Source organism: Panthera tigris, chromosome B4 (assembly GCF_018350195.1).
Source record: "Panthera tigris isolate Pti1 chromosome B4, P.tigris_Pti1_mat1.1, whole genome shotgun sequence".
Lineage (NCBI taxonomy): Eukaryota > Metazoa > Chordata > Mammalia > Carnivora > Felidae > Panthera > Panthera tigris.
The window spans coordinates 10341147-10361103 of NC_056666.1; the positions used below are offsets into that span (position 1 = coordinate 10341147).

The window sequence follows — 19957 nt, forward strand, 5'->3', positions numbered from 1 at the left end:
ATTCTGGCTTGTCACTCTTAAGTATGCATTATAAAATCACTCTCTCAATCTGTATTCTTGGAATATGTGAAATGTACATAGGTACATACATATATAGGCACATACAACTTCATACACACTTGTGACCATAATAACACAAACACACATATAAATGCCGCTAAGTGCATATTCATACTCCTCTACCATGGTTCTAGACATTTTACACTTCTTATCATCAGCTTGCAGCTTAGGAGGATGTATATCTTGTCTACAGCAAGGAAAACATCCCAGGAAATAGATTATAAACCTACAGGAATATATTAATACATTCCTCACTTTTGCCCTTTTGCGGGGGCGGGGGGGGGGGGGGGGGGCACTTCTGCCTCTGCCTTCAGTACCATCAATGCCATGGTGGCATTCAGTGGCCACCAAAAGTGCTCCTGCTCATACTGGTGGGTCCTTCTGTGTCATTTGCAGAGATTTACTCAGGTGTCTCACAGCTCCTCAGGTCCCCCTCAGTTGAGGACCTTTGGAGAGTTAAAGCATCTCACAGGCAGGATATGCACAGACTTTGCTGTCCATTCGCAGAGACCTCCCCTTGTTGAGGTTGCCACATCTGTCATTTTGTTCCTCATCCAAACAGCATGTGTGGGAATTTAGATTAAACGGGATGAAATGATCGATCCTTTTGGCTTTTTGAAAGAAAATCCCTACTCTTTTAAGGGGAAGCATTTATTCAATTTAACTTTCTTCAAACTTCTGTTTCTACTGCCCACAGTTTTTACATGTAATCAGATACCAGCAGCTGAATTGACAGGTGTTATCTTTGACAGAATAATTATTTAATATAAATCTTCCCTGGGTGATTTTTTCAAATTCTACAAGGTAATCAATTACTTCTTGTACCTTGTCTTTGACAACCACATACCCCCAGAATCTCCAGGATAGTTTTGGTTTTAAATATTCTCACTGCACTTGTACCTGTCAGAATTATGACACTTATTTTTTGCTCAAAAGGGTGGTTTTACCATGAAGAAGGAAAGCCCCAAGCCGGAGAGCCCTTGCTAGTCCCCTCTTTGACATCAACACCCCCTTTGCTTGATGCCTCCAATACCGTTTCCCTCCCCACCTCAGGCAGGTCAAGCCGGCCACGGCTACCTCCCACATGCATGGAATCAGTTGAAGCAAGCCAACCCTTCAGAAAGCAGATCTGCCCTGAGATCTAGTCCAAAAACACAGGCAACCACTGTGAAGTGTAGGCAGAACAGCGGCAATGTGCCGGAAGCCTCACAACAGTTCTGGTCCTGAAACCCATCCGGTCTTTCAGGAGCACTGAAGTTCATTCTGCTTCTGTGTTTCAAGGAGGGGGGGAACAATTGGCGAAAAGGAGGAAAGAGAAGAAAATTCTTCTAACCTGGATGACTAAAAAGAAAGAAGGAAAAAAAAATCCCGTGCCACAGAAGGAGGGAGTCAGGGGCACCAAAGACCACTGCAGCGAAGGAGCACCTCTTGGAGAAGCTGGGCCTCGGAAACTACGAAGGAAGGCACTCCGGAGGCTCTTACGCGGCAGGGCCGGCAAACTCTTAAGGCCCTTAGCTGACCGGGTACCAGCAAGTGGCAGCGCTCTGTTCCCAGTGACGGCAAGGGGACTCGGAGACGTGGATGGCAGCCAAGCTGGTCTTCGGCTGTGCTCCACGCGGCCCTGCGGGCTGTGATGCACCCTTGCCCCAGGGTGTAGGTAGAGCGCAGGGTCACCACTCACTCTTACTAGAATTTCCCCCTACACGGGAATCCGGCTTTCTGGAGGGCCGGGCCACGTGGCGCGACCACTTGTATCCCTAGCGCCTGTTAACAGCCTGACAGAAATGAAACACAGGGCACTTCACTGTGCCCAGCTCTTCCGGAGTTATTTTACACCCTCCCACCTCTCTAGAAAAGAAACACCGATGTTTCTTTGCATTCACACCAATGTTGGAAGGTGAGGATAAAATTAGACCAGAGGAGAAAAGAGAAATCCCCCCCCCCCCAGCCCTTCGGCAGCCGTAAGAATAGCAGGGGTGGAAGACAGAAGCCTGGGTGAGGTAAATGGGATTAGCTGGTGTCTTGAGGGATTAATTAGGAGGCCGCACTAGTTCTAAGCTCTTTAACAGTATTTATTTACATGACTGAAAAAAATTAAGAGAACAGACTCCTTCACAATAAGAAACCTCAAGCACAGTCCCCAGGACCTCTGCTGGCCAAGACCTTTTTTTGCCTAATTTGAATTTGCTAGATCTGCCTGCGAGGACTTCCTCTCTGCAGGCTTATTATTCCATTCTCCTGTGCTTCAGACTCTCCTCAGCACCCCAGCCCAGTGCCGTGTCTGTACTGAGGACACTGTGCTTGGTAATTGCTCCCAGGGCCCACTGTGTCTCCTCAAGCCCCCCACCCCCCAGAGAATACCAGGCCTGAGGCGTTACACGTTTCCTCTGCTGTGAGGCCATGGTCTGACTCCTATCTTGTATGTAGTCCTTCTAACCTAAGAGATGAAGTTATCAGAATAACAGAGTCGTGTCGAGAGTAAGAACATTCCCCACCTGCTCTGTCCCCTGTGGCTGGCAGGCAGGAGCACTGATGGATGGTGACATGATTCTAGTGTTGGATTCCTCTGTATAATTTCTAAGCATCCTTAGTCCTCTATCCTCATTAGACTTCTTACCACTTTTTTTCAGTTAGTCATCTCAGGTGTTTTAACAGCCCTAATCAATAGCCCTAATCCGTTCAAGTGTTTCATTAATGTTTTCAATAATTTCTTCCCAGAAACCTTTTCTTTTTAATGTCTCAGTCGCAAAGGGAACTAAAAGCAATTATGATGTCACCTCTTCCATTTCCTGAGTTCATATGAAAGTTAACACTCTATAAAAGTATTGCTTGTTTTGACTCCGTATTCAGGGAAAATGTGGCACAGTCAGCAACCATAACAGAGCAAAAGAGCAGCCAGGATCCAAGAAAAAGGTGCTGGACAGCATCCAGTTCCCATCCGTTACTGGCCAAGATCCAGCTTACAGACACGAGTATCCCTTCAGTTAACTGAAAAACAGGACCTGGAGCTCCTTCGTGGGTAGAAACTCCGGTTACGTGGGCACTGATAAACCCTTGCACGCGTGCACGCGTCTGCTCGCTGCTAAAGATGGCCCCGTTCTTTTTTGAGCCCCTGGTACCACGTAAGCAGCTTTGGTTCTCTGCCATTAGAGTAAGGGTCCACATTTTTTCCTCGCCTTAATTCTTGATCAGCTTGCGTATTCTCCCTGAGGTCCTCCTCCTTGACACCATCCCTCCGCTGTTTCGTAGAGCCGGAAGGGCACTGCCCGCATGCTGGCTCACCGAGGACAGAGCTGGCCTCCAGGACCCGTCTCGTCAGATGGCCTAGGGACACCAGTTTTACCCCTTTCTCCTCCAACCCGTGAGCCTTCCCCTGGCCCTTCAGAGGGCCCAGGAGGTGGACTGAAGGGTACAGATGTTACAAGCCTCTGTCACTAATGTTTTTTTCCACGCTTCTAAGCTCCAAGGAGGCTTTCATTTCAAAAATATAGCGGGACTTGCCAGTAGCACAGCGCATGGAATGGAGACGTGTTGTCTGTCGGTAGTGCCTCTGTGAGTTTTGATCGCTGGCCTTAGGGAGTGAGGGTGTCATCGCTCAGGGGGCTTTGGGGGGCGTGGTCTGTTTACCCTCATGCTGATGTATTCCTGCATCGTTGCGTTTTTCCTTCCGTGTCGGTTTCACTGGTGTGCCGGCTGCATGCACTTGCTGTTGTACGTGTGTCAAATGATTCTCTAACTTCCTTTGGAAAGCACTAATGAAAAGTGCTGTTTCTCTTCTCTATTGTTGGGTTTTTTGTAAAGTTGCTCAAATGCTCTCAGGTATGGCGGCTCTGAACGGAGGACTTGGCGCCACGGGCTTGACGAATGGCACGGCGGGCACCATGGACGCCCTCACGCAGGCCTACTCAGGGATCCAGCAGTACGCGGCCGCGGCGCTGCCCACTCTGTACAGCCAGAGCCTGCTGCAGCAGCAGAGCGCCGCGGGCAGCCAGAAGGAAGGTAGGTGCCCGGCCCGGGCCCGGGCGCGGCGGGCAGCACCCACCGTGGCGGTGGCCTTCGGAGAAGCTTAGATGGGGCCGGCGTCACGAGAGGGCAGTTAGCATACTTCTGTTCTTCCTGGGGTTTGTGGTGGTTTTCTTTTTTTTCGGGTCTTTGGGTTTTTTTTTTTTTTTTTCCTTTTAAGAAACTTAACAGGCCTAAACCATTGGTTTGAATCTTCTCTCCCCTCCTGTTCAGCCTTGTCCGTTTATCTTTGAATTTTTCGTTCTTTTAATTTACCTCCCAATATGGATTTCTCCCCCACCGCACCCTTACACACAATCACTTAGGAATTGCTGTTCTCAAAACGCTGCAGGAACCCCCTTTCCCGAGTCGGCGCGGACCATCTACGATTTCTCCCCTTACACCTCAACTCCGCGTGAGTGCAGGGGGTGAACGGAGAGTCTCCTGTGGGCGAAGCACTCTCAGGCACGTCCCGGGTTTCTCAGCGTCCAGTAGCCCTGGGACCGCGTAGCCTGCCTCTCGGTAGGCGAGGCTTTCCAGGGCAATGATCAGATCCACCATTAGGATCAACTGGGTCCGTGTTTAATCAGGGGTCCTCGGAGCAAATAACTAAGTGACTGATTGTCTTGCTCCTCTGCCAATAAGGCAAATTGAGTATCAGGAAGTTAATACTAAGAATGAATTAAAGCTAATTGTAAAATAGTTCATGAGCCAGTCCAGAGAGGGACAGCTTGTCTTTTTCCCTTTTGGTTTCTTTAAAGCAAAATCTGCAACATTATGTTTATTCTCTTTCTGACCTGTTACAGTATGGGGGAAGAAGCTACAGTAGGGAAGTACTAAAGACATTTTAATTTCTTCCCCTTCTTTATCCTCACCCTACAGTTCCCAACTATTCTTGTGTGCAAACTTCGACTTGAAATCTGGTATTCTACAAGAAATAGAATAGTTTTACTTTATAAAGTGAACCTTAAAAGGGACACACACAGCTTTAAAGAGACTCATGTGTAAAAAAAAGATTTTTTTCTAATCTTAAGAGATCGTTAAAAGTGAAAGATAGATGAAAGTTTCTTTACTCTCAGCTGTGACTGTTAATGTAGGTTTTTAAAAAGCTGCACAGCTGTTCAGTCCACTGTGTCTCCCGAGGTGTGGGGAGACTGCACGTCATATATGCCTTGTTTCCCCAAGAAAAGCCTGCACTGAGGTCCCTTCGTCCAGGGTCTAACTACCCAAATAGTGACAAATAAGGGTGATAGGAGGGGTATATGAGATAAGAATGTTCTCAGAAAAGAACATAAAAGCCAGGTCCCTACGTGATTTTTAGAGAATGCCGGTCACTTCTCCATTGTCCCATCGGGGCCTTCTAGCAAGCCACATAACCCTTGTTGCTGAAAAACTTGAGTCACAGTGGCCTCAGCATGTCACAGTGCAAGGGTGAAGTCTAGGCCCCAAAACACTTCCTCCACTGCCCCCGGTGTCCATGTCTTGAGTTTTCAGGATAGCCTGCGCAGTAGCTCACTCTCAGGGATTAACATGAAGAATGGCCACCCACTGGATTATTGACATTTAGGTATCGGGCCTACCAGTAGCAAGGTTCAGTGCTTGATTTTTGTGGTTGGTGGGGTTTTTTGGCTTGTTGAGTGTTTTTAAATCATTTCCCACTTCCTCCTGCCTCTCCTCTGATCACCTTCTTCTCACCCAGTGATGTGTGCTCAAGAAATTTAAACCATCTTAATATTAGTTTTACCTAAATTGTTGTTTTCAAGGCACATTATACTGGAAAGGGGAAGAAGAAGAAAAAAGGTGAATTCCACTACTGAATAGATTTTTAGCCTTTCTACTCCATAGTTTTGTTCTTTAGTCAAGAGAGTTGAAAATCAAGTTGATGTGTTTAGTCATGTATCCTAGTGTATATTTTTCCAGAGGAAAGTGAGCCAGGCTGGCTTTGTTTTTTAAAGTAGGTTTGATATTTCGCCCAGCTAAATCTTCTGAAAGCTGATGAGGAACACTGACCACCTTTCCTGTCCCTTCTAAAGGACCTTCTTTATACTTTCCCATCCTCCCTGATTTACAGGAGGCAAGTCTCTCGCTTATACACACACAGAGGTAGAGCCTCTGGATGCCTGAGCAAAAGCTGGTGGGCGTAGGCTGGCTGACACAGATACCCCAGCACTCCATGCTAGACCAGGCGCCCCATGAGAAATACAAAATGTGAGCACCACCCAGCTGGGGCCAACCATGTAAGCAACTCTAGGAAGTAAAAAATAATGTGTACTAGGAAACTCCAAGGAATGTGTGACTTGTCAGGTTTTTACTAAACGTAGAGGTGGATACAAAGGGGGAACCCTCAAATTGTTCTAGTGTTCACAATTTTGGCAGTTTGCAAAATCAAACTGTTGCTGGGTAAAGAAAAAACGGCGGGGGGGGGGTGGGTCATACACTAGGAGATGCTGGTGGCAGTTTTACCTGAGAAAATAGTGAATAAGAAGACAAAACCTCCTTAGATTACCATTTTGTATTTTCTTGGTCCCCGTCTCTGGCTCAGATACAATCAGAATGTCCAGCATTCTAGAATGCCAGGATTATCCAGGCATGGCCAGTAAATCTGTCAGAGCACATTAAACTGCATTTCTCCCCAGGCTTCAGGAGTTGAGATGACTTCACAGATCAAAGTGGGTCCCCTAAATCCTCATTTGTACACTTGGATCTTTTATCTAGAAGGAATATGAAATCTGGATGGCACCAGATTTGCCCAATATACGTATTGCAAAAGATGTGCCTGGCATAGTACCACTCAGAGCACCCATTTCTACTGTTTTGGTTTTACATCTATCCATATTAAGTTTGGATTGCTTAAGAATTTTTTTAAACCAGGAAACATGTGGGGCCCTAAGTCCTGCAAGCATGTCCCTTTAAATACAGACTGCCTCCTTGCACTGGAACATGGCTTTGTCCGTGCAACTTGTGACACCGAAAATTAAAGTGGTCACGTTGGCACTTAAATAAGAAAGGCTTCACCTGTGTGGCTTTAGACATTTGCCTCAAGAAGACTTCCTTGTGACAAGTCCTATGCATTAGAACACTCCTGTTTTGTGGGAAGAAACTTGGTTTGACTCTTCTTTATGAAGATGTTTCTCTTATTTTCACAAAGTTCTTTTACCCCAGTTTTACTTTTCGTAGACCCATATATTGTCCCTGCCCCACAGGCAGTGCTGGTTCCAGGGGACACCAGGCCCAGAACTTGGAACATCCTAGAGGCATCTAGCCCCGGGGCCTCTGAGAACCAGCTGGGGGAAGATCTGTAACCACCGCAGGCAGCCTTCAGCCTACAAAGTGTTCTTGCTGGTTATATATTAGAAGATGGGTACCTCCCACCGGGTCATTCAGATTCCCTCCTTTTCCTTTTTTGCTCCTTTTAACCTTCAGATGGTTCTTGTGCAGGTGGCTATAGAGAGAGGGGAGAGTGCACGGGAAGACACTTAGGAGAGCCTACCTTTCTAACCAGCGTAGCTAGGAAGACCTTCCCTTCTCTGCCCTTGCTTCTTGTTTCTCTGGAAAGTGACAGTGGAGCGTGAGGAGCTTGGATGAATTCAGTCTCTGACTAGAGTCGGCACCTTGCGCGTTCATTTCCAAGGCTAATCCCCAGTGGTATAATTCCTATCACGCCTGTGAAACTCTAGCTACCTATTTTTCCCTGCTTTGACTCATTGCCAGTCATTTCTAATAAAAATGATTATTAGACTGTGTGTTAAGAGATTTGGCAAATCAAAACTGGATGGATAATTAGGTAAATGATTGAGAAATCCAAGCAACATTACTGCTATATCCATTACTCTAAATTGCTGCAATTTGCTTAGAAAACACAGGATACTCTCAACTCCCGAGAAACAGTATATACATACAACAAAAACACAGCCACCCGGGAAAACCCCACACCTGCATTCTCCTCCCCAGCTCTACCCTATGGCAGCCGCCCTCATCCCCACGAAGAAGAGACTAAAACTATGTGCCCTAAGCAAATATGAGCCACAGACCATTGTCTCTGGAAATTGGAACATCTGAAAGGTGATTCCCATCTTGAAAGACATACCAGCACTTGACCTGTATATATCTGTTTCGTTCCCTTTAGTATGAGAGGAAGGCACATGCTTAGCCTGTTGTTAAAGCAGTCCTAAGAAGAGGCCTGGGGAACTAAGAAGCGAAGAATACCTTACTCTGATTTCTTTTTCCTCTTTAGGTCCAGAGGGTGCAAACCTCTTTATTTACCACCTTCCACAGGAGTTTGGAGACCAGGACATTCTGCAGATGTTCATGCCTTTTGGAAATGTTATCTCTGCTAAAGTCTTCATTGACAAACAGACCAATCTGAGCAAGTGCTTTGGTATGCAAAAGAAACCAAGCCAGAATATCACAGTTCATTCCCAAGTGAGGAGTCATGGGAAGGAAAATGTAAATGGCAAACATTTAGGCGTCCAGATAGGGCCTTCCCTGGGTGGTGCCGTTTCCCGGTTTTCTGGATCCATGTAAGCAGATTGGGCAAAGTCGTGTAATCAAAAGCAGAGGTAGGGGCTATATAAAAAGGATCTGGGAAATTAAATGCCTATACATTAGGTATTGCTGTATCCTGTGCTATTAGAGCGTCTTGCTCCATACATCTAATCATCTTTCACTATAGAGCAGCAGCAATTTCTTTAAGCCCCAAGGTCTGAAGCCAGCTTTAGCAGATGGAAATACACTTAACAGACTGTAGTGTAGTTTAGGCTACCCTGATACAGAAGGGCACTACAGACCCTTTGCCACGGTTTCCAGGCCCTTCTGGGTCCAGTAGGATTCAGACACTGTGGCTTTGGGTAGCATGTCGTACTGGGAGGCTCCTGTTCAGCACCACGTACACTCACACGAACCCTCACGAGAATGCACATCCTGTCACGGCAGGCCTGGGGCTACACTGCCCACCACACCACAGCGCCTTGAGCCCCGGGGCAGGCCGTGGAGGTATTTCACAGTCACGTGAAATGCTGCTTGTGCTGAGATTCAGGAGCCAGAATTTGCAATGACAGGATCTGCAGGGACTGAATGAGTGGAGGCAGAGCACAGGAGTTACAGGAATTCCGAGAACGCTGGAAAACTCAGGTCCTCGGTGGCTTGACCTCCTTCCTCAAGGAGCCCAGACCCTGCCTCCTGGGGCAGTGTTTCCTCCCTGAGAGAGTAAGGCCCGCTCTCTACTTGCTCTGATGTTTCATAGCAAAAGCACAGCATTCATTAAATCTATTTCGTGTTTTACTTTTTGAACCCTTCTGGGCCCCCAAAGTGGTTTAGAGGCCAGAATGTTAAGAGTATATATTATTCACTTGACAAGTCGTGGCCCAGTTTAATAGAACATTTGCCTGAATCACAGTAGCCCTACAAAACAAAGCGAAATAGATACAGACCAGTGGAAATGCAAATGAAAGTGAATGGTATCAACAAAAACAGTGAGGTGGGAGGGGTGGTACTCAAACTTAAGATCCGTCTCACTGGTAATGGGCAGCTCATCTAAAGACAATGTTTCGGCTTCTAAAACCCCATTATCATATAACACCTTTCTAATTTCTGTGCTATCAACCAGCAAGGTCTGAAGCCTCTGTGTTTAGGGGAATTAGTATGGCAACCACTGAAAGTCACTGTTTTTACCCACCTGGAAAGGCTGTCAGCCTGAACTCAATACACTATGGCATCTGCTACATAAACCCCCATGTGATGGTTCGTGAGCGAGTGAAGTGGAAAGTAAGTGGTTACATAGGGGATGAGCGTGCACTTGGGTAGCTTACCGTTAGGCGCTTCCCTGCACAAGGTTTTGAACCAGATTTTTATACTCCTCATTGCTAAACAATGTCCTGGGCTTATCTGGAGATTGGAAAGGGATTGTGCTTCAGGGTCTGAATTTAAGAAAATATGTACAGCCTTGAAAAGAGATTATATCAGCCCACAAACTATTCAACCAGTGTGTAATCAACCTATGCCTATGAATATCAGCAGACAATTGCATGCAATGCTACGCACTGTTTTCAATTTTTGTCACAAGCTACAGCATCCCATACCTACGTTTCTCAGTGAGCCAGCCTAATGGTGGCGGGGAGAGGGGAGGCCAGAGTTGTCATAAGCTGGTACCCCATTCTTCCATGCTAACTAACCTCGTGGCCAGGTTTCGTTGCCCATTTCACCCTTGATCGATTTCCATTCTTTAACTATCTTGCTGCTTCTGGATAAAGACCTGGAAGGAAAGGAGAAAATCATAGCAAAAATCTTGGATTCAAGATCACCCATACCAGGAATTGGATTTAGTCAAAAATCTATACCCCCATTTTGCAATACAGCCTGCCTAGGAAAAGCTTTGCTGCATTACACCATATGCTCATTTTTATCAGCTGAGGACTCTGCGGAAGGTATATTTTATGTCCTTGTCTTCCTCCTCTAGTTTGTAAAGGAATTTTCTCTTTAGCTTTAGACTTTTAATAGATCGTTGAAGAAGCCTAATACAGAACGTTCTTAACAGAGCGAAGATGCACTCCGTATAATGGCTTCCTTTCAACCCCAAGTAGGGACAGTACAAGCTCGACAGCTTTACACCAGCATTAACTAAAGAAAGTTTTGCGTGTACCCTGCCACCCCCACCCCCAGTGTCTGAACAAACCATATGATCAGAATTGTTTCTGGGTCTTTGCAGAGCATCACTGGTTCTTTGTCAGAAGCCTGCCCTCCCTGCCATTTTGGTGGTGAGTGTTGGTACAGAGAAAGATGCTAGGAAGTCTGTTAGGGTGGTTCTTAGGCCCTGAGCTGTTCACTCTTAATATTCTTAGAGGTTGCAAGGCAGAGATTTCCAGTCTGTTGAACTCAGCGGAGCTTTGAAAATGGAAGTTGAGCTATGGAAAAAAGGCCCAGCATTTCCCTTGGGTCCCTAGGTTCCTCCCAGAAATAACTCCACAATGTTAGAAACCAAGTATAAATTACTCCAGAGTTAATTCACTAACTGACCCCATCCCACAGAGGAACGGGTATGGGCTCTGTGGATACAGATGGAGAATTGGAATGAAAGTCAGGATCTTTGCAGGGCACCGTCACCAGCCCTGCCTTTAAACCTCACCGGGTTGGGACCTGTGAGCCTCTGGGGGGCCCTTTGAACCCTGGAGTATGTATCCCTATGCTCCCATGAGCACCACTTCAGGGAACCCGGGGCTCTCTCAAAAGGGTTCGGTAAACAAAAGAGGCCGGGAGTTGGAGACGTAGCTTTTCACAGACGGGTTCTGTTGCCGTGATGCATCAGCTTTTCTCCCTGCTTCTCAGTGGAGATTTCCAGTGCTGCCCATAAACACCGCGTGTCCGTACACGGCAGGCACACGGTGAGCTGAGTGGAGCTGCACGGAGCCCACAGGACGTGCACATCACCTACCACTTTCCGCTAACTCTCCAGCCACCCCGTGACGCCCTGCTCCCTCTCCATGTTGATTCCCACCCTCCTTCCCCTTGTGTTTTCCAGGTTTTGTTAGCTACGACAATCCGGTGTCTGCACAAGCTGCTATCCAGGCTATGAATGGCTTTCAGATTGGCATGAAACGCTTGAAGGTCCAGCTGAAGCGCTCCAAAAACGACAGCAAACCTTACTGATCCTAACCCCAGAGGCTCCCTGCTCTTATTTTAGCTTTCTTAGGGTAAGTCCCACAAGCCAGCCTGTTCTCAACAGGAAAGGCAGAGGAGGACCACATTGCCAACTTTTACCAAGAGAGACGGTTATTTTTACAATAAGGCCTCCATGTCCCCTTCCCACTCCCCCGTCCCCGTTCGCCATAATTAAAACTCGGGCTACCTTGTTTCTATTGAGTAAACTCCTCTTCCAGTTGTGCCACTGTTTTCTCCTTTGTTTTGCAATTTGAATCTCCTTTTACCTTTGTTTTGTTTTCGTTTTTTGTTTCTTCGGTTTTGCTTTTTTTTTTTTTTTTTTTTTTTTTAAAGAAAAACACACATAAATAAATGACATCTTGAGAATTTAAAAGGCAAACAAAGGCTAATGTGCAATTCTAACTCTGAGACCCCTGGTGCCCCAGAGCACTGCCTGGAGAATTCACCCCTCCTTGTCCGCGCCCACCCTCGAGGAGGGCGCCAACCGTTTAGAGGTTAAGGTGGTGGCCTAGCGCAAGAGAGAAGCCAGGAGAAGCACTTAAAACAACACAAACGTCTTTCCACTACATTTGGTTCTGTTTTAACAAGTAGGATTTTATTTTAGGGTTCAAAGAAACGTGACATTTATTGGTCAGATTATTACACTGGTTGTCTATTTCGTTGTTTTATTTTTAGTTTTTAGAAAGGATTAATGTAAAAAAAAAAGATTTAGAGATCTGTTTCTTAAAGCTACAGGGTTTAAAAATAAAATAAAAATGAGTGAAAATACTTGATGTTTCTTGAAAGATAAATTTAATAATAAATAAATAATACATAAATACATAAATAAAAAAGAAAGCCACAGGCCTGTAAATTTTATTTGTAAAAAAAGCATTTCTATTTTTGTACAAAATTTTTACTGCCTCAGAAATAATGGAAGTTATTTATTGCCTATTGTTAACTTATTGGGTACCTAAAGAGCAGTTCTCTGTGCTAGCTAGATCCTTTTGAAGTAGTCTCTAGAGGAATCGTTCTAGGAATGGGCTTTTTTTCACCGTTGAACCCTAGGCCTACAGTTCATGCTTTATCCTCTCGTTGTTCGTATCTGTCTGATTATTTTGTTCGTAACTTCCATTATCTAGTTTACAGCTCAGTCGTCTGACTCTCCCCATATGTTACATCCGTTGAAACTGGATCCTCTCCCCTTGTCCCTTGCCAGCCCCCATCCCAAAACACCCAGAATCCATCCCCTCTCCTCCTCCGGATGGATTCTCTTGGGGTTCCATTGTGCTGTGGATAAAGATTGTAAGAAATGCAAATTACGCGAATGGCTCGTAGACTCCCTAATGACCTAAGATTTGCATTAGTTTTTCTCCTGCACCCTTAAGAGTGATTTTGTTGCTGCTGCGTAGATTCTGTGTAACTTTTTACTCTCCCTTGTTTTCTCCCTAGACATCTTCATGCCCGTTAGTTCACCGTTTGCCTAGCATGTCCCTGTGGCGTCTCAAAAAAAAGTTTCATCGTCCCGTCATTGTTTCTGATGTCTTTCTGACCTCACATCACATTTGGTTCTCCTACTGACCTTTGATCTAGTTTGACCTTTGAAATTTGCATGTGACCTCATCTAGCTATTGAATTCTGGGAAGTCAATGTGAAAAACATTGCTGCATTCATGCAAGACTGAAATTTATTATTAGACAAATTAATTATAGAAAAAACCTGTGGCAAAAACGTTTCTTTCTTATTTTTTTTCTTTTCATAAAACAGACTTGAAAGTATTATACAGGGATTGGCATTCTTCCCGGTCACTGGTAACAATAGCAATATGTGTCCAGGGACACAGAATGTTGGTTTCTAACAGACTACTTCCAAAAACAGTTTGAGAAAAAAACTGTCTGATTTTAAGTCTCTAGAGGTCTGTAATAGTTTTTACATTTTTCAGGCAGTGTAAAGTTTTTTGATAAGGCCATTTTAGGTGGCTCACTTTCTCATTAAGATATATATATAGAACCACTTTTTGTAGATTAGTATAAGAAAAATATTTACCCTGTTTTGGGGCAAATGCTACCTATTTGTGTCACCTTTTGCTGAACTGACTCACAGTTAGACAATCCATGGTTTAATGCACATGAAATTACCTATATTTTATACTGTTTCAATGTACAGGAGAAAGGTTACTGTAAACTGTGTTACGTTGGTGCTTCTGTGAATTAAGTTGTGGCTTCATCATGAGTCTTACGGTCTTAATGTTCTCTGTTGATAAGACAAGTTTAGAATTGGTTTAAAGAATTTCAAAAAAAAAAATGTTTGCTTAAAAAAAAAATTTCATGTGAGGGAAAAAAAAAAAAACCTATTCCAGAATAAGTTTTGTGTTGGCTTGTAAAGCATTGATGTCATTTTTTTTTTTATTGTGGACTATTTAGATGTGTTTGTGTTCAGCAAAATGTGATTTTTTTTTCTTTTAAAGAAAAAAAGTGAAAATATATAGTGCCAAATTCCAAAGGTACTTCCTTCCTAGAGCTTCAGTGTGTTTCTTGTGAGAAGTAATTTGATAACATGGGTATTTTATTATGTGTTTTGTATAAATCCCTAATATTTAAAAAACAAAAAACAAAAAAAAAGAGGTTAAAAAGTTTGTTAACTTGCTATCCTGTGGTCTTGTTGCCTGAAATTGTTATTGTTTGTTATTTCTCTATGATGTTTTTTGTAAGACATTGTATAAGTGCCCATGTCTCACTTTTTTAACCGCTCTGCACATCAATGCTGTGACGGCAACCTCACAATGTATTTTCTTCATAATATATGGAAACCTCTAAGGTGAGAAAGTTTTGAACTTTTAACCCTTTCTACCCAGAGCTATCTGGAATGTGGGTAACTTTTTATACTGTCATCATTTTTCTTTGTTCCGGGGTGTTTCTAATTTGGATCCCCCCCGATACATCTTTTTTTGTTTTTATTTTTGTGTTTCCTACTTTTTTTATCCATTGGTTGAGACCCAAAAGAAAAAAACTCTGCAAGGCAAATCTGGAGGAAAAAGAATATACTTTAACCCTCTCTGATTTTTTTTTACCCTACACCATTTTTTTTGTTGTCGTTTTGATTATTTCTCATCATTTAAAAAAAAAATCAGTATGCTCCTGAAATTCCTTCTCTGGTTTTCATTAAAAAGTTTATTGGCTAAACCTTCTAAAGGGGGATGGATGATAGGTAGATTCAGCACTTACATTAACCTTAACTCATGTATGCTTTTGAGATCAGGTTTAGGGGTCTGTTCTAGTGCAGAATATTTTCATTCTACTTCCAATTAAGCGACTTTGTGTTGAGGTAGTATTTTGAGGAATTTTTGTTTCTTACATGCTTAAAAAGTTAATGATGTTTCTCATCAGCCGTTGTGCTGAGCATTCTCTGATCCCAGCAGATACCTCTGATTAAGCAAGGTGTCTGGGGTTAGAAGCTGATAACCCTTTCCCTTTGGGTTCACTTTATTAACTGAAATCATGTACAAGGGACTGACCACGGAAGTAAAACTCTGTTCTTTATCACAGTTACTGACCAAATACCTAGCACCAGGTCCTCCTGCCACTTTGTCAAGTGCCACAGTACTTGGACTTCGACTTCACGTTGAACAGCTCTCTCTGGCTGTCTTGACAAACCCCTAGGTCATCCCTCAAGCCCCAACACAAACTCCCGCCTTCTTGAAAGAGGCCCTGGAAGCTTCTTAGTCTCTAAAGGAGTTCAGAAACTGCTGGCTCCCTTTCCTTCCTCCTTTTTCCCACTCACCACTCTGTTTGGTTTCGTGTGGATGGGATAGCCCTGGGATGGAAAGGACTAGCCTCTAATGATGCAAAAAACAAAAACAAAACCACAAACTCAAAACAAGTTTCCTTCTTCCAGCACATGCACTTACAACGAAACGATCTGTATTATCCTCACACGTGTTTACTACTGCTGGGGCCTTCCTTCATCCTTTGAGGGCTATTTTGTACTTCCTGCAGCAATCAGCTTAATACCAGAAGTTACTGCACGTGTCTCTCACATACAGCACAGGGTGGCTTGTGGATGCACAGAACACAAGAGAACACCATCTGAGTTTCAGACTGTCCTCTCCTTTCACCCGCCTGCATCTCCCCAAGAGGAGCCTGAGTGCCGGTGACGGTGACCGCAGGCTCAAGACGGGCACTTCGCATTGGGTGTCTCTTCTTTTGCAGGCAGCCAAACACTGAAGGGCAAAGTTTGGGGGTTTCTCTTGTTTTGGTTTTTTGTTTTTTGGGGTTTTTTGCATGTTTGCATTGTTCTTAAAGCTAACCCTCAGAGACAAACTGTCCTTTTACTCACTTTATCTTTTAATATAAAAAGGAAAAAAGCTGCAAGGGTGCAAAGGGCCTGTGCCAGAAGAAAAAACACACAGGAAACTGTTTTGTTTTTTTTTTTAAATCAAGTGTAGAGAATAGTCGTTTTTAAACTAAATTCGAGAATTGTGAGAAAATGGCCGTCCTCAAAGGCGTAACAAGTTCATCTTTCTTTCACCATAGGGGTTACAGTTCTTTGGCTTGTGCTACTCTGGACTCATTTTACTGTTTGTTTTTATTATCTTAAGTGCTAATTAACAAGAAATAAAATTTTAAAAAAACCTGTAGTTTCATTACCTTTTTGAATAATGTCATACAAAAAATGTATTTGTGTTTTTTTGTGCTGTGAGAATTGTTGTTTGTAGATTAATAATATCATTTTGTTTAGAATTACAAAATAGTTTTTAAATATTGTCTGAGAAAAGCCAAAGTTAATGCAACCTAGTGGAAACTGTAAGACCATTTGAGTATTGTTTGTTTTATTGATGCATTTGGATTTTGTTGTTTGATGGAATTTGAGCCAAAAAAAAAAAAAAAAAATACGCAGGCTTTCCTATTTCTACAACTGATTGTACTTACGCATTTTGTACCAGTGGAACTTTTTATACTGGAGATTAAAAAAACAATGGAAATTTTTGTGGCTTACTCTAGTGGGCCCCCTGACAATGACTGATTTCAAGTTTGATTTCTGGTTGATAGAAAGAAAGTTGCTTTTCTTTTGAGAATTAAAAACTTTGGCTTGATTTCTTTTTTCCCTTTGCTTATATCTAGCATTAGAATTTTGTCTTAAAATACAGCGGTAAGTTTCACTTTTTATTCTGTATTGTGCAGTTACACAATAAGGTAATTAGATTTAGAAGTACTCAGTCACTTTAAGTGGATAAATGTATTAGTTACAACTTTAGGGGTTTGCTTTTTTGCTGTTTAGATCAAAGTTTTTTCTGATTCTTCTGTCCTCATTGTGAACATAACCGTGTAGTTGAAACAGTCAAACTTATTTTTGTAACGTATGTTATTGTGTGATGCAGTTTTTTGCTTCTGTCTCCAATATTAAACCATTTTCCTAATACTTGTTTCTCTCTCTGCGTGTTGTATTGTTGGTGGTCATTCTGTGTTGGTGATGCATCTACACACCTCACTGTTTCACGTATCTGTTTTTTTTCTCTATGTTGTGTAAAAAGATACAGTCGATTCCACCTAAGTGAATATCTGATTTGGGGAAAGAGAAAACCACACACCAGCCACCTCCGATTTATGTACAACAATAGCCCATCTTAACCACTGCTTCCAAGACCGCTACTACTTACTGCTATCGTTCACCTAAATAACTGCCTCCGGTGTCGGATCTGCCAAGACCTTTTCCGGTCTTGTGAGCACAGTGTCACATTTCACCCTCTGTCCTCTCGCCCTGTCCCCCTCGCGGGTGCGTGTACGCGGCTCCTCACACTCCCTCACAGCCGCTCTGCCGCGTCACCTTAAGAAATGTCCGAGCAGCAGAGCCGGGGCTCCTCCCACCTCCCCACAAGGCTAAAGGCAGTGGGTGCAAAACCTGCTTAGAAACTAATCACGTGTTTTAAAGAGGTGAGCTGTAAGGGAAGAACCAACCGACCGACCTGGTGAACAGAAGATGGGAAAAGGGTTCAACTTAAGTTCATGCGTTGCTATTAATCACTACCTACTTATAGAAAGGTAATTTATTTTTAAGAGCTAACTGAATCCAGGGGCAGCTTTCATTATTAAAAAGAACAGAAAACAAAGGAAATCCCTCCGAGTGCTCAATCTAGAAGCTGTCCTCGGAGATGGGAGGGGAAGGAGGTAAAGGTTCTCATGCTCACAACTTCATAATCTATCATCCATCTCCAAATGAAAGCCAGGAATGCCATATGCATCCACACACTCCCTCCTGAACGAACATCTGTTTTTTAAAACCTTGTCCCCCGCTATCCCCCCAACCCGTTACCAAAAGAGAACGAAAGAAAAAAAACTTCCTCGTATGCCCTCCGAAACTGAAGCTCCAAGCCCCTCTCCCTTTTCTGCCCATCTCTTAAGCTCAGGAATCTGACCGCTCTCCAAGTGCTCTTAAAAGATTCCACTGATGTTTGCTCCCTCTGTCTTAGCTCTCCTTCCAACCTTTCAGACGCACAAACTCTGTCTGACTCAGGCCACCCGGCACCGGGCAGCGTTCCTCTGGCTGCCAGTGAGGTTTTCCCTGCAGGTGCTCAAGCCCTTCGCCCTCTGGTTTCGGCGGCCCCTCTGCCCCCTAGGTTGCCTTTTCTAGTCGGCTCAACGACAGAGGGGCCCGGTGAGGCGGAGGAAAGGAGGCTCTTTCCCCCCCATAGGCCGAACACCTCGGTGAAGTGACTTCGCCAGCTCCAGACCTGCACGGACAGGAGCTGACTTCCAGCCAATACTTCCGCTTTAAATCTCACACTTCATGAGACTGCCTGAGAACCCACCGCTTACCTCAGTGGGGAAAGATGGCTAAGGGTGTGTTTTGTTTTCTTTTGTGGATGGGGGAGGGAGGGAGAAGGGGGTAAGGAGGGTGATTAATTCTTTCCGAGATGCAAGTGTTTCTTTTTAAAATCTGTAAGTAATACAACTATATATATATATATATATATATCCACCATTTGGCACAAGGCAAAATACTCATGCTAAGTAAAAGAAGGGGAAGACAAAGCCAGTTTCTTCTGTTGTTGTTTTAGAAAAACAACACAAACAGGAATTCTCCAAAGAAGGGGACAAAACTGCTAGTTCCCTTAAGTGCTCATGATTGTACAGCTGGTCCCTGCTTGAATTCATACTTCTCATTTTGATTCTGTAAACCACCACTGCAGTGTCAGTTAGCGAGGTGTATCCGTTTGCCACACACGGCCACCTTGGGAAACTACAGAACTGCCAACATTTACCACGCTGACGGCAGCCACACACGTCTGCCCGGCCCACAGCACTTAGAACAATCCGTGGGCTGGGACTCTTAGCTGGCAGGCTAGGAAACACAGTGAACATAAATGTACTGTGAATCGTTCCTGATAAGTGAATAAAACATTGTGACCAAACAATCAGCTTATTCACTTATCAGGAATCGACTGTTCTGCTAATTCGCTGTTTTGTTTTTCATCTCTGTTGTAGCTCACTATTTTTGCTGTGTTCTGTTTTCTCCTCTCATGCTTGGGCAGAATCACTGGGAATACTATCTTCATGTGACCATAAAACGTTTATATCGAGTGAAATGATATCTTAACAAAATCTATGCACTTGCTATCAGGAACACAATACTGGATGTGTCTTATATATATTGAACTATATAGTACTCGATTTCTTAAATAAAGCTTAAGAAAGGACTCTGTTGTGTGTAAAGTTAATGTGATTATTTTTCAAGGCAGTGTTTCTAAGGGGTATCTTTGTTCTTTTAAGTCTTGAGTGATACAGGATATTTTTCATTAAAATTATATCACTGGCTTTATGACTTACTATTCAATAAATTTTCTTTGGAAACAAAATGGAGTGGGGGGAAGTTCTTCCGAGCACATCTTAGCAGATGTCCATCTGGAAAACCATCCCCTTACTGGTGACCGTGGCAAATCTCTACCCAGGGCACGATGGGTGGCAGAAGAGAGCAATCCCTTCATGCCAGAGACCCCCGGAAAGCATCTAGAACTGGCCCTACACTACAAAACCCAAGTGCCTTTCTGAATGTGATCTCTTCAGGCCCAGAAGAAAGGGGACAGAAAAGAAAGATCCGAGAATAATGCTGGTTTGCGTCAATGCTTTCCCAAAATGCTGTGACTCTAGAAACTATACCCTGCTGGAGAGCAACGGCAGTTCTATTCAGGACTGCAAAATGAGAGCGAGCAAGAGAGGGCGTTTGATCATTCAGGATGAGAAGGGTAACATTTCAAAGCGATATGTGA

General features: G+C 43.8%; 1 protein-coding gene across 16 annotated transcripts in view; it reads left to right on the plus strand.

The window, feature by feature from the left end:
• The window catches only part of CELF2 (CUGBP Elav-like family member 2), a 311282-nt gene extending 291895 nt beyond the window's left edge, over nucleotides 1-19387 (plus strand). For 11 of the 16 annotated variants that reach the window (XM_042991006.1, XM_042991009.1, XM_042991017.1 and 8 more), the window contains 3 exons: nucleotides 3862-4059; nucleotides 8297-8440; nucleotides 11576-11937. In XM_042991006.1, coding sequence (XP_042846940.1) covers nucleotides 3862-4059; nucleotides 8297-8440; nucleotides 11576-11703 — 470 coding nt within the window. In that variant the 3' untranslated portion in view covers nucleotides 11704-11937. Of the gene's footprint in view, nucleotides 1-3861; nucleotides 4060-8296; nucleotides 8441-11575; nucleotides 11938-13146 lie in introns of those variants that run through there. The other 5 variants (XM_042991007.1, XM_042991008.1, XM_042991005.1 and 2 more) reach the window with 4 other exon arrangements.
• Nucleotides 19388-19957: the final 570 nt, after the last annotated feature.